The sequence below is a fragment of the Mustelus asterias genome, chromosome 22, assembly GCF_964213995.1.
Source record: "Mustelus asterias chromosome 22, sMusAst1.hap1.1, whole genome shotgun sequence".
Taxonomy (NCBI): domain Eukaryota; kingdom Metazoa; phylum Chordata; class Chondrichthyes; order Carcharhiniformes; family Triakidae; genus Mustelus; species Mustelus asterias.
Genome location: NC_135822.1, coordinates 11,334,007 through 11,347,537, shown reverse-complemented (window position 1 = coordinate 11,347,537; position 13,531 = coordinate 11,334,007). Strand labels below are relative to the sequence as shown.

General features: G+C 43.5%; 1 protein-coding gene across 1 annotated transcript in view; it reads right to left on the bottom strand.

Moving 5' to 3' along the window:
- Positions 1 to 484: 484 nt before the first annotated feature.
- LOC144509848 (putative pleckstrin homology domain-containing family N member 1) overlaps positions 485 to 13,531 on the bottom strand; it is a 53,930-nt gene continuing 40,883 nt past the window's right edge. Inside the window, exons 9-12 of the mRNA XM_078238744.1 lie at positions 9,940 to 10,026; positions 6,656 to 6,731; positions 4,992 to 5,068; positions 485 to 3,969 (exon numbers count right to left, since the gene is read on the bottom strand). Of these exons, the coding sequence (XP_078094870.1) occupies positions 3,886 to 3,969; positions 4,992 to 5,068; positions 6,656 to 6,731; positions 9,940 to 10,026 (324 nt within the window). The 3' untranslated portion in view covers positions 485 to 3,885. The remainder of the gene's footprint in view (positions 3,970 to 4,991; positions 5,069 to 6,655; positions 6,732 to 9,939; positions 10,027 to 13,531) is intronic.

Below are 13,531 nucleotides of genomic sequence, written 5' to 3'. Positions count from 1 at the left end.
CTCATGGGAGGTTAGTTAGGAAGGTTCAGTCGCTGGGTATACATGGGGAGGTAGTAAATTGGATGAGACACTGGCTCAATGGAAGAAGCCAGAGAGTGGTTGTGGAGGATTGCTTCTCTGAGTGGAGGCCTGTGACTTGTGGTGTGCCGCAGGGATCGGTGTTGGGTCCATTGTTGTTTGCCATCTATATCAATGATCTGGATGATAATGTGGTAAATTGGATCAGCAAATTTGCTGATGATACAAAGATTGGAGGTGTAGTGGACGGTGAGGAAGGTTTTCAAAGCTTGCAGAGGGATTTGGACCAACTAGAAAAATGGGCTGAAAAATGGCAAATGGAATTTAACGCAGACAAGTGTGAGATATTGCACTTTGGAAGGACAAACCAAAGTAGAACGTACAGGGTAAATGGTAGGACTCTGAAGAGTGCAGTTGAACAGAGGGATCTGGGAATACAGGTACAGAATTCCCTAAAAGTGATGTCACAGGTGGATAGGGTCGTAAAGAGTGCCTTTGATACATTGGCCATTATAAATCAGAGTATCGAGTATAAAAGTTGGAGTGTTATGGTAAGGTTATATAAGGCATTGGTGAGGCCGAATTTAGAGTATTGTGTACAGTTTTGGTCACCTAGTTACAGGAAGGATGTAAATAAGGTTGAAAGAATGCAGAGAAGGTTCACAAGGATGTTGCCAGGACTTGAGAAGCTGAGTTACAGAGAGAGATTGAATAGGTTGGGACTTTATTCCCTGGAGCGTAGAAGAATGAGGGGAGATTTGATAGGCGTGTATAAGATTTTGATGGGTATAGATAGAGTGAATGCAAACAGACTTTTTCCACTGAGGCTAGGGGGAAACAAACCAAAGGGCATGGGTTCAGGGTGAAAGGAGAAAAGTTTAAAGGGAATATTAGGGGAGGCTTCTTCATGCAGAGAGTGGTGGGAGTGTGGAATGAGCTGCTGGATAAAGTGGTAAATGTGGGGTCACTTTTAACATTTAAGAAAAACTTGGACGGGTTCATGGAGGAGAGGGGTGTGGAGGGATATGGTCCAAGTGCAGGTCAGTGGGACTAGGCAAAAAATGGTTCGGCACAGACAAGAAGGGCCAAAAGGCCTGTTTCTGAGCTGTAATTTTCTATGTTTCTATGGTTCTAGGTGATCGAGCCTCTGTTGTCCAAAATGGCTGCCACATGTATCCATTTCGACTTGTCGCCCAAGCCTTGCCCTACTTATTCCTTATTTTAATGATTCTTGTCCTGGTTAGAATATGGGCAACACAGTTTTGCTGAGCAAAAATGTAAATGTGATAAATGCTAGAGACCTTCCAAAGCTTGAATCATAGAAGCTCACTGCACAGAAGGAGGCCATCCATCCCACCCTGCCTGTGCTGGCCCTTTGAAAGAGTCATCCAGTCGGTTTCCACTTGCCTGATCTTCCCTCGTGGCCCTGTAAGTTTTTTCCAATCCAAGTATATATCCAATTTCCTTGTGGGAGTTGCTGTCGAATCTGCTTTCAGGCAGTGCATTCCAATCATAACAACTCATGGTGTTAAGAACAAAAAACAAATCTCCTCATCTGTCTGCTGGTTCTTCTATCAAATGCCTTAAATCTGTGTCTGCTGGTTTCCGACCCTCCTGCCAGTGGAAACAATTTCTTCCTACAAACTTATTCCTTTTAAATACAAAAGCTTAAAAAATATATTTCCCAGCCCTGGAAACATTCATATAAAACACATCTACAAATGACACTATGGATGCAAAAGGAAAATGAGAAAAAAGACAACATTACAACAGTCATTGCCAATGAAGGTTTGTATCATGTATCCTTTTGAGGCATGAGTTTTTCACCCATATACTATTCTACAGACATTGAGCACATTCTCAATGAATAAGTTTATCTTTATCAAAACTGAAGCAATACCGACGAAGCAGTAAGCCTTGGGCTCCGAAACAAAAACAGAAAATGCTGGAAAACCTCGGCAGATCTGACAGCATCTGTGGGGAGAGAATAGAGCCAACATTTCGAATCTGGATATCGTCAAGCAACGGGCTCTAATTAACATGGGTTGTTTTTCCTCTTTTTTATTTATCCGTGGGATATGGGCATCGCTGGCTGGGCCAGCATTTATTGCCCATCCCTTGTTGCCTAAGGGCAGTTAAGAGTCAACCACATTGCTGTGGCTCTGGAGTCACATGTAGGCCTGACCGGGTAAGGACAGCAGATTTCCTTCTCTAAAGGATATTAGTGAACCAGATGGGTTTTTCCAACAATCGACAATGATTTCATGGTCATCGGTAGATTCTTAATTCCAGATAGTTTTTTTTATTGAATTCAAATTCCATTCTGTGCCGTGGTGGGATTCGAACCCGGGTCCCCAAAACATTAGCTGAGTTTCTGGATTAATAATCCAGCAATAATACCACAAGGCCGTTGCCTCCCCTCTGAATGCTGATATAAGATTTTTGATCTGAAGTTTGCAATGGATTGTTAAAGAACTTCACCTGGATTTTTAAGGAAGACTATCACGTGAAGAACAATCATCAACTCATGGTTTAATTTGATGATTTTTAAAAAAGATATGTCTTTTATTTTATTTAAACTGTAAGTGCTGATGACGTGATGAGTAAAGAATTAGCTGATAGGTGGTGCTGAATCAGATATTACGCTGCTGAGTGATTGTCTACCGATCCTTAATTCAGCTCCATCGCATTTCTGAGTTCTTTCTCTCCTCCAAATGCAAAATTCCAATGCCGTTAGCGGTACTAAATAAAGAAAAAAAGGCAAACCAAAGACATTAATGCGGCTTAAATCACTATTCGTTCATGGTTGAGGTCAGCCATGATCTGAGTGGATGGAGGAGCAGCTCGAAGAGCTGAATTTGCCAACTTCTGCTCCTATGTTCCTATGGTTGTGAGGTCAAAATGCCTATTGGAGTTCACAATGCGAGCAGCTTCAGCACATGGATTGCAGATGTTCAAGAAGGCAGCCCACTAACACCTTCTCAACGATAACCAGGGATGGACAATAAATATCGACCTTACTGGCGATGCTCATAGTCCAAGGATAATTTAATTAAAATAGTTTCTACCTCCTTTCCAATCCAGCAGCAGTGATTCACCCTGACCTATGGTTCCATGGGTGCCATTTTGTGCATTGAGTCTCACCAAAATATTCTTTCTCCATTTGTGAGGCTGGAGTTTAACTAAGGAAGCGGAATGTCCGGGGTTGACTCCATCTTCACCCAATATCTACACACTTGCAAATCCCAGATAACGAACAGTAGCAGCTTAGTGGCTGTACCTCAGAGACATACTCCCCGACCACCATCTCAGGAGAGAGCGGCTAACACATGGGAGTTGCACCCAACACCTTTATGATAGTTAGCATACTTATCTGAATCACTGGAGATCTCAGTTTTCTCATTTCAAGTGACATTCTGATGTCTGATGGCCATGGTAGTCCAATCCATAGTAATTTGAACATGCTATCCAAAAGAGTGGTAAGTTATGACACCGCGACTATGATTTTCCATGTGCCAAGTTGAGACTCTCAGTTGCCAGGCTGTCAAGAATTAGACAGAGGGAGAAAATGGAATGAAGACACACCCAGTTTAGGAGTGAAGTCAGCAGAAGTCAGCAAACAGGTTTGTCCATCTCCGTTTGGCTTGTGTTGAGTTGTGAGGCAGGGAGACGAACAATGACTATCTTAGAGAAGCAAGATGCTGGTTACTCACTCACTCCATTAGTGAGTAACAAAGTGACAGTTTCAAATCCAGTAGAGATGTTCAGTGCATCAGTGTCTTCAGCATCATTGTCCTGAAGCCTTCATAGTTTCCAAATATAAACGGGTCATTATGATGGTGAGCTTGGGTGTGTGCAATGACCACCCTAATAACGACAGCTCCTTCTCTTCTTGGGTGGTTGAGGGGGGAGCTGCCCATGGGAAGGCAGAGTGTTATTGCTATAGTCCGGCTGACAGGAAAAGACAAAAGAGTGTTAACTCATTAACAAAATATCTTGAATGATAGTCTCTAAACACAATTTGTAATCCCCCCTAATCTGCACATCTTTGGACACTGAGGGGCAATTTAGCATAGCTAATCCACCTAACCTGCATATCTTTGGACACTAAAGGGCAATTAAACATTGGGCAATCCATCTAAACTTCACATCTTTGGACACTAAGGGGAATTTACCAAGGCCAATCCACCTAACCTACACATCTTTGGACACTAAGGGGCAATTAAGCATTGGCCAATCCACCTAACCTGCACATCAAGGGAAATTTATCATGGCCAATGCACCTAACCTGCACACCTTTGGACACTAAGGGTCAATTTACCCTGCTAATCCACCTGACCTGCACATCCTTGGACTGTGGGAGGAAACAGGAGCACCCAGAGGAAACCCATGCAGACATAGGGAGAATGTGTAGACTTCGCACAGACGGTTACCCGAGGCTGGAATTGAACCTGGGTCCCTGGCACTATGAGACAGCAGTGCTAACCACTGGGCCACCGTGTCGCTATTAGGGGTTTAGTAAGATTTAACACTGAAGGGTATTTAACAGGACTAATATAGCAATTGAAATGTAAATTATTTGTACAAATAGAAGTCCGTGGTTAATCTCTGGTTTCATCATTGATAATGAAGTAGGTTATGTTCCGATTATGTGTTCCTTCCTGTTTAATTTCTTGCTACGTGCTGCATTGGGTAACCCAATACATGATGTGGAGATGCCGGCGTTGGATTGGGGTGAACACAGTAAGAGTTTTAACAACACCAGGTTAAATGGTGTTGTTAAAACTCTTACTGTGTTAACCCAATACACGCAGGTCCAAACATTTGTGTCATCTTATGTAGACTTGGAAATTAAACTGTGCAGCCAACACCTGAGCTTATGTTCCTTTACCCACTGACTAAGTCAAACTACCAAACAATATCCCGCACAGTTGGAGTTTTTGATTTTTTACAGGTGTTGAACATTGCCATACCTTCTGGAGGTGGAAGAACCACTTTTTATATTCGCCTGGCCTTGCGCATGAGACCTTCACAGGCTCCATCATATTGCCTTAAAGATGACAAAACAACAACAACTTACATTTCGGTACCATTTAACAGAGTGAAACATTCCAAAGTGCTGCACCGAAGCATTGTTTCAACAAGATTTTCTCACAGAGCCATGGAAAGAGATATTGATGTAGGTCAAAGCCTTGATCAAAAAGTTCAGAGAAGCATCTTAAAGAAGGAAAGAGAGAAATAGGGAGGTAGAGAAAGAATTCCAGAGCTTAGGACCAAGGCAACTGAAAACTTTGGACGGAACTTTACCAGCATGTCTGCCCGAGGTTCATATGACCCCCTCCTGAGGCTTAGGAGAATGCCTTTCTCTGAGCCTCGCCCTTGCCTCAGCTTGCTTTCGATTTTAGTTTAGCTTTTTGTCAAGTAAGTTCCAGCCCTGCTTTTCATAGCCAGGAGGGCAGGATAATCAAGTCAACTCAATGCTAGTCAACTCAATGAATGCTGCCAGTATCATTCAGCTGACCTGCCTGGAGGTGAATTGGGAATTTTCTTTTTTAATCATTTGTGGGACGTGGGCGTTGCTGGCTGGCCAGCATTTATTGCCCATCCCTAGTTGCCCTTGGTGGAAAATTGAGAGTCAAGTACATCTGTGTGGCTCTGGAGTCACACGTAAGCCAAACCGGGTAAGGGCGGCAGATTTCCTTCCCTAAAGGACATTAGTAAACCAGATGGGTTTTTCTGACAATCGACAATAGTTTCATGGTCATCAGTAGGTTCTTAATTCCAGATACTTTTTGTTGAATTCAAATTCCACCACCTGCCGTGGCGGGATTCGAACCCGGATCCCCAAAGCAGTTTCTGGATTAATAGTCTAGCGATAATACCACTAGCTATCGCCTCCCAGGAGACAGGTCTGAAAAACAGCTGGCCAAGGCTTTGGGTCGCTCGTGGATAGATCTTAAGATCACTTGAACAAAACTGAGCCGGAAATGATTGTATTAGCTGCAACATCTCCAGACCAAGGTCATCACGATCTAACTGGCAGCCCTTTTGTTACCACTGGCTGGACTCGCAAATTTGGACGAGGTTAACTACATCTCTCTTGCAAGATGTTTGACCAGCCAAGGAATGCGGACCTGATTCAAAAGATTTCTCCTCAATCAGTCTCAGTGAGGACACGAATTTCGGCAAATGAGCAAAGCGCAACAGTAAACTGTATCAATCCAACTACTTGCTAGACTAAACTTTCAAGACCACTCATAGGTTATTCAACACTGGATGAATCCATATGTGCCTTTTCCAGCACGGGATCCCAATCCTGGGTAGGAGCACTGGTGGATATGGGAAGGTACTGAGGCCAATTGTAGAGCTTTAAGTGTTGCTCCAGATGAGTTTGGGTAAGCTAATTCGGAGAGAATCCATAGACTGTAAGGCTCAGAAAACGACGAGATAGAGCAGTTAGCTACCAAGCTCTCGAACACGGAAACGTGGGGATTTACACTGCAGTTTCATTAGAAATGAAATCCGTCTTAATGAGGTGAGAGTTTCCACCAGATACAATCACATTCATAAATAATAAAAGGAGTGTGTATTAGTGGAAGATATAAGAACAGAGTGAGCATGTAATTAAATGACTCACCTGTAATTTCGAACTCGAGGTGCCCTACACGAGCTGATCTTTCCAATGCTTTGATGCTCTGGGTAGGAAGTCTCCCCTGAGGTGGAGAAAATTATGATTAAAGGTCCATCTTTCTTCTCTTCTATTTCCAAACACTTCTACTGTGATCAGTAGGTTTTAAACGCACAAATTAATCCTGATTTCAGTGTTCTGAAACATTAGAATCTAACCATACCACCAATGTGCTTGAAGAGTAGGCAACAGCTTGCAATAAATCAAAGCAAGGTTTTAAAAACCAAAATATCCCCCAAAATAAATCTGGTAGGGACCCGGAGGCTTTTAAAAATATGTTGTTGGTTTTACCATGGCAACATTACTTTAAGTCTAAAACGACCGTCGTGGAGGTAGCTCCAAAGAAACCACACCAAAGGCAAGCAACAGGAACAATAGGGTTTATTATAGAACTGTACACCTTGCACTCCAGCCCTTGAGTGGCTGTAGGGGCAGTTTCCTGGGCTGGTCACCCCATGCCCCGAATCACCTGACCCATCCTCTTAAAGGGGCATACATAACACATCACTCTCCCATTACATCCAATTTTCTCTCCTTTCAGACACTTTCTCTCGTGGTTGTGCCAATTTCTGTTAGAGTCATAGAATCCTATAGTACAGAAGGAGGCAATTCGGCCCATCGAGTCTGTACCGACCACAATCCCACCCAGGCCCTATCCCCACAACCCCATTTACCCTAGCTAATTCCTCTGACAATAAGGAGCAATTTAGCATAGCCAATCCACCTAACCCGCACATCTTTGGACTGTGGGAGGAAACTGGAGCACTTAGAGGAAACACACGCAGACACGGGGAGAATGTGCAAACTCCACACAGACAGTGACCCAAGCCGGGAATCGAACCCGGATCCCTGGCGCTGTGAGGCAGCAGTGCTAACCACTGTGCCACGATAGAGTTCTAGAGTCATAGAGGTTTACAGCATGGAAACAGGCCCTTCGGCCCAACTTGTCCATGCCGCCCCTTCATTTTAACTACTCAGCTAGACACAATTGCCCGCATTTGCCCCATATCCCTCTATTGCCATCTTACCCATGTAACTGTCTAAATGCTTTTTAAAAGACAAACTTGTACCCACCTCTACTAATACCTCTGGCAGCTTGTTCCAGACACTCTGTGTGAAAAAGTTGCCCCTCTGGAGCCTTTTGTATTTCTCCCCTCTCACCTTAAACCTGTGCCCTCTAGTTTTAGACTCCCCTACCTTTGGAAAAAGATATTGACTATCTCGCTGATCTATGTCCCTCATTATTTTATAGACCTCTGTAAGATCACTCCTAAGTCTCCTATGCTCCAGCGAAAAAAGTTCCTGTCTATCCAGCCTCTCCTTATATCTCGAACCATCAAGTCCTGGTAGCATTCTAGTAAATCTTTTCTGCACTCTTTCTAGTTTAATAATATCCTTTCTATAATAGAGTGACCAGAACTGTACACAATATTCCAAGTGTGGCCTTACGCATGTCTTGTGCAACTTCAACAAGACGTCCCAACTCCTGTATTTAATGTTCTGACCAACTTACAATGTTCTGACTAACCTACTATCACACCTACTATGATGTCCGGAAGGGAGTTTCAGGATATTTACCCAGTGACAGTGAAGGAACTGTGATATATTTCCAAGTCAGGATGCTGAGTGACTTGGAGGGGAACTTACAGGTGGTGGTGTTCCCATGTGTCTGCTGCCCTTGTCTTTCTATGGTAGTCACTTCTTACTTGTCTTTCTAGGCAGTAGAGGTTGGGAGTTTGGCAGCTGCTGTTGAAGGAGCTTTGGTGAGTTGCTGCAGTGTATCTTGTACATGGCACACACTGCTGCCACTGTGTCGTTGGTGAAAGGAGTGAATCTTTAAGGTGGTGGATGGGATGCCAATCAAACAGGTTACTTTGATCAAGGGATAAAGCTGGATATTCACTCCACAACAGTAAACCATCCACCAAGCTTGTCTGAATGATATGAATTATTTTGAGAAATGAGTACAAATCTAGGTTAGGTGGATTGGCCCATGCTAAATTGCCCCTTAGCATCCAGGGATGTGTAGGTTAGTTGGATTAGGTGTGGTAAATGTACGGGGTTTCAGGGATAAGACAGTGGGGTGGGCCTGGGTAAGATGTTCTTTCAAAGAGTCGGTGCAGACTCGATGGGCCAAATGGCCTCTTCATGCACTGTAGGGATTCTATGGATTCTAATTTTCAGCGGAAGGGTTCTTGCTGTGATCAGGACACTGGAGGGTTGCAAAACGTTCAGAGTCAACAATTCTACACAAAAATCAACCACGAAAGGTAATCACTATGAACTAGATGTCACTGAACAATCAGCTTAAAGTAAAATAACCAAAGACATTTATGCCTCCCTTGCCATGGGTGTTGAGGAGATAAAAGTGTGGATGAAGGTTTTTGCTGGCAGGAGGTTCAATGGGCTGAAGAGCCTCTTGCTGTGCTATAAAACTCTATCCAGGGTGAGGTAGGAATGGTGTGGAGGTGGAGGTTTGTGGTGTTTGTTATGAATAGGACGCAGGGTTTGAATTCCAGCTCTGGGATGAATAGGTGGTGCGGCACAGTGGCACAATGGTTAGCGCTGCTGCCTTACTGCACCATGGACCCGGGTTTGATTCCAGCCTCGGGTGACTTTGTGTGGAATTTACGCATTCTCCCTGTGTCTGCGTGGGTTTCCTCCGGGTGCTCCGGCTTCCTCTCACAGTCCAAAGATGTGTAGGTTAGGTGGATTGGCCATGCTAAATTGACCCTTAGTGACCTAAGATATGTAGGTTAGGTGGGATTAGCCATGGTGAATGTGTGGGGTTATGGAGTAGAGTTGGGGAGAGGGCCTGGATAAGATGCTCTGTTAGAGAGTGGGTGCAGACTTGATGGGTTGAATGGCCTTTTCTGCACTGTAGGGATTCTATGATTCCAGGCCATCGAGGTCTCACACGATCTGGTTCAGCCTGATCCTGGGGTCAGAGGCGGGACTGACCCTGGGGCCAGAGGTGGGATTGATCCACAAGTAACTCCGTGGAATGTTGAGCTCTTCGAGGTGAAGGAATCTATGAGCTTTTTGAACATGGTATCGGAAGTGTCAATGGCGGGAAATGAAGCAAAGTGATTTCAGAGGGTATTTGTCGTGCTGAATAGGAGCTATAGATCGTCCTTGCCTTGTAGGATGAACCAGAAATATTTCCTCTGTGTTGTGCACTTTCACCTCTGTGTGAGTTTAAAAGTAGGAGCTGACATAAATGAGGGACTCACTTCATACTGAACAACGGTTTTCTGTTCATCGGTAGAAAGCATAATGAGATCATCAGGAAATAAAATCATGATCCTTTCTTCAAATATCTGTACAATGAGATTAGACAAGTTAAAAAAAAAGCAGAGAAATGGTACTGATAATAGGGAGAAATGGTGTGGACATTTCTAATAGTCAACGATTAACAATATTATTGCCGGGCCACAAGAGAGTGGAGGCGTGTCAAGGAGACACCCGGTAATTGTCCACGTTACACATCCATGACCAACTTTTTCAGCACGCTGTTGTTTAAGCTGAGAAACAGAGACTGACTTTCTTTTTCAGAATAGAAGCCCTCTGTCGGACTTCTGTGTCCTTTTCATAGAATCATAGAATCCCGACAGTGCAGAAGGAGGCCATTCGACCCATCAAGTCTGCACCGACCACAATCCCACCCAGGTCCTATCCCCGTAACCCCACGTATTTACTCTGCTAATCCCCCGACACTAGGGTCAATTTAGCATGGCCAATCAACCTAACCCGCACATCTTTGGACTGTGTGGGGAAACGGGAGCACCCGGAGGAAACCCGCTTTATCCACAATAAAGTTCCACCCCAATGCACACAAAATGTCGATCATTCAAAATTGCACAACCAATTCAATCCAAAATCGGAATAGAATAAAACTTGGGGCAGAGTGTGTGAAATGCGTGAAATGATCAAGGCTGGAGAAATAGGCACCCTCTGTTGAGTGGAGAGTACCCATCGCGAGAAGCTTGGATGCAGGGCCAGTGAAGGCCCAAATGGAAGACCCACCAAGAAAACTAAAAATATCATTTTAAATTGTGCCCCTCACACCCATCGGACATTTCAAAGCACTTTGCAATCAAATAAATAAACGTGTAGTCGCTGTTTTAATGTAGGAAACACAGCAATCAATTTGTACACAGCAAACTCCCACAAATAGCAATGTGATAATGACTAGATAATCTGTTGTTGTGGTATTGGTTGAGGGATAAATATTGACCAAAACATGGGGAGAACTCCCCTACCTTTTCATATTCAGTCAAAGGATGTGGGCTTCTTTGGCTAGGCCAGTATTTATTGCCCATTTCTAATCATACTTGAGAAGGTGATGGTGAGCCGTCTTCTTGAACCACTGTGGTCCCTGTGGCGTCAGTAGTGCTGTTATGGAGGGAGTTCCAGGATTTTGACCCAGTGACAGTGAAGGAACAGCGATATGTTTCCAAGTCAGGATCTTGGAGGGGGAACTATCAGGTGGTGGTGTTCCCTGTCCTTCTAGATGGTAGTGGTCATGGGTTTGGACTGTGCTGTCTAAGGAGCCTTAGTGAGTTCTTATCATGCATCTTGTGGATGCACTGCATAGAATCATAGAATCCCTACAGTGCAGAAGGAAGCTTTTTGGCACATCGAGCCTGCATCAACAACAATCCAAGGTAAATGACAGCCCAAATCATTGTGAACGAGTATGATTTGATGGCTATTACAGAGACATGGTTGCAGGATGGTCACGACTGGGAGTTAAATATCCAAGGGTATCAGACTGTTCAGAGGGACCGACAGGAAGGTAAGGGAGGTGGTGTAGCTCTGATATTTAAGGATGACGTCAGGGTGGTAGTGAGAGATGATATAGGTTCCATGGAAAAAACAGTTGAATCCATTTGGGTGGAAATTAGAAATAGTAAGGAGAAAAAGTCACTGATAGGCGTAATCTATAGGTCACCAAATAATAACATCATGGTGGGGCAAGAAATAAACAAAGAAATAACTGATGCATGTAAAAATGGTACAGCAATTATCATGGGGGATTTTAATCTACATATCAATTGGTCAAACCAGGTCGGTCAAGGCAGCCTTGAGGAGGAGTTCATAGAATGTATCCACGATAGCTACCTTGAACAGTATGTAATAGAACTGACAAGGGAGCAAGCTATTCTAGATCCTATGTAATGAGGCAGGAAAAATTATTGGAAGAAGCGATCACAGTATGGTTGAATTTAAAATACAGATGGAGCGTGAGAAGGTAAAATCCAAGACCGGTGTCTTGTGTTTAAACGAAGGAGACTACAAAGGGATGAGGGAGGCGTTGGCTAAGGTAGGCTGGGAGTAAAAACTTTGTGGTGGGACAATTGAGGATCAGTGGAGGACTTTCAAAGCAATCTTTCACAGTGCTCAGCAAAAGTATATACCAGTGATAAGGAAGGACTGTAGAAAAAGAGATAATCAGCCATGGATATCTAAGGAAATAAAGGAGGGTATCAAATTGAAAGAAAAAGCATACAAAGTGGCAAAGATTAGTGGGAACCTAGAGGATTGGGAAATCTTTAAAGGTCAGCAGAAAGCCACGAGAAAAGCTATAAAGAAAAGTAAGATGGATTATGAGAGTAAACTAGCTCAGAATATAAAAACAGATAGCAAAAGATTCTACAAATACATAAAACGAAAGAGAGTGGCTAAAGTAAATATTGGTCCTTTAGAGGATGAGAAGGGGGATGTAATAACTGGAAATGAGAAAATGGCTGAGGCATTGAACAGGTATTTTGTGTCGGTCTTCACAGTGGAAGACACAAATAACTTACCAAAAATTGATGACAGGAAGGCGATGGCAGGTGAGGACCTAGAAACTATCATTATCATGAAAGAGGTAGTGTTGGGCAAGTTAATGGTGCTAAATATAAACAAGTCTCCTGGCCCTGATGGAATGCATCCCAGGGGACTAAAAGAGATGACGGGGAAAATAGCAAATGCACTAGTGGTAATTTACCAAAATTCACTGGACTCTGGGGTGGTTCCCGCAGATTGGAAAAAAGGAAATGTGATGCCACTGTTTAAAAAAGGAGGTAGACAAAAGGCAGGTAACTATAGGCCGGTTAGCTTAACTTCTGTAGTAGGGAAAATGCTTGAATCTATCATCAAGGAAGAAATAACGAGACATCTGGATATAAATTGTCCCATTGGTAAGACACAGCATGGGGTCATGTTTGACTAATTTGGTGGAATTCTTTGAGAACGTTACATGTGCAGTGGACAATGGGGAACCTGAGGATGTGGTGTATCTGGATTTTCAGAAGGCATTTGACAAGGTGCCGCACCAAAGACTGCTACATAAGATAAAGGTGCACAGTGTACGGGTGATGTATTAGCATGGATAGAGGATTGGTTAACTAACAGAAAGCAAAGAATGGGAGTAAATGGGTGTTTTTCTGGTTGGCGATCAGTGACTAGTGGTGTGCCTCAGGGATCAGTGTTGGGACCGCAATTGTTTACGATTTACATGGATAATTTGGAGTTGGGGACCAAGTGTAGTGTGTCAAAATTCGCAGATGACACTAAGATGAGTGGCAGAGCAAATATGCAGAGGACGCTGAAAGTCCGCAAAGGGATATAGATAGTCTAAGTGAGTGCGCGAAGGTTTGGAAGATGGAGTACAATGTTGGTAAATGTGAGGTCATCCATTTTGGTAGGAATAACAGCAAAATGGACTATTATTTAAATGGTACAAAATTGCAGTATGCTGCTGTGCAGAGGGACCTGGGTGTCCTTGTGCAAGAATCACAAGGAGTTGGTTTGCAGGTGTAGCAGGTAATTAAGAAG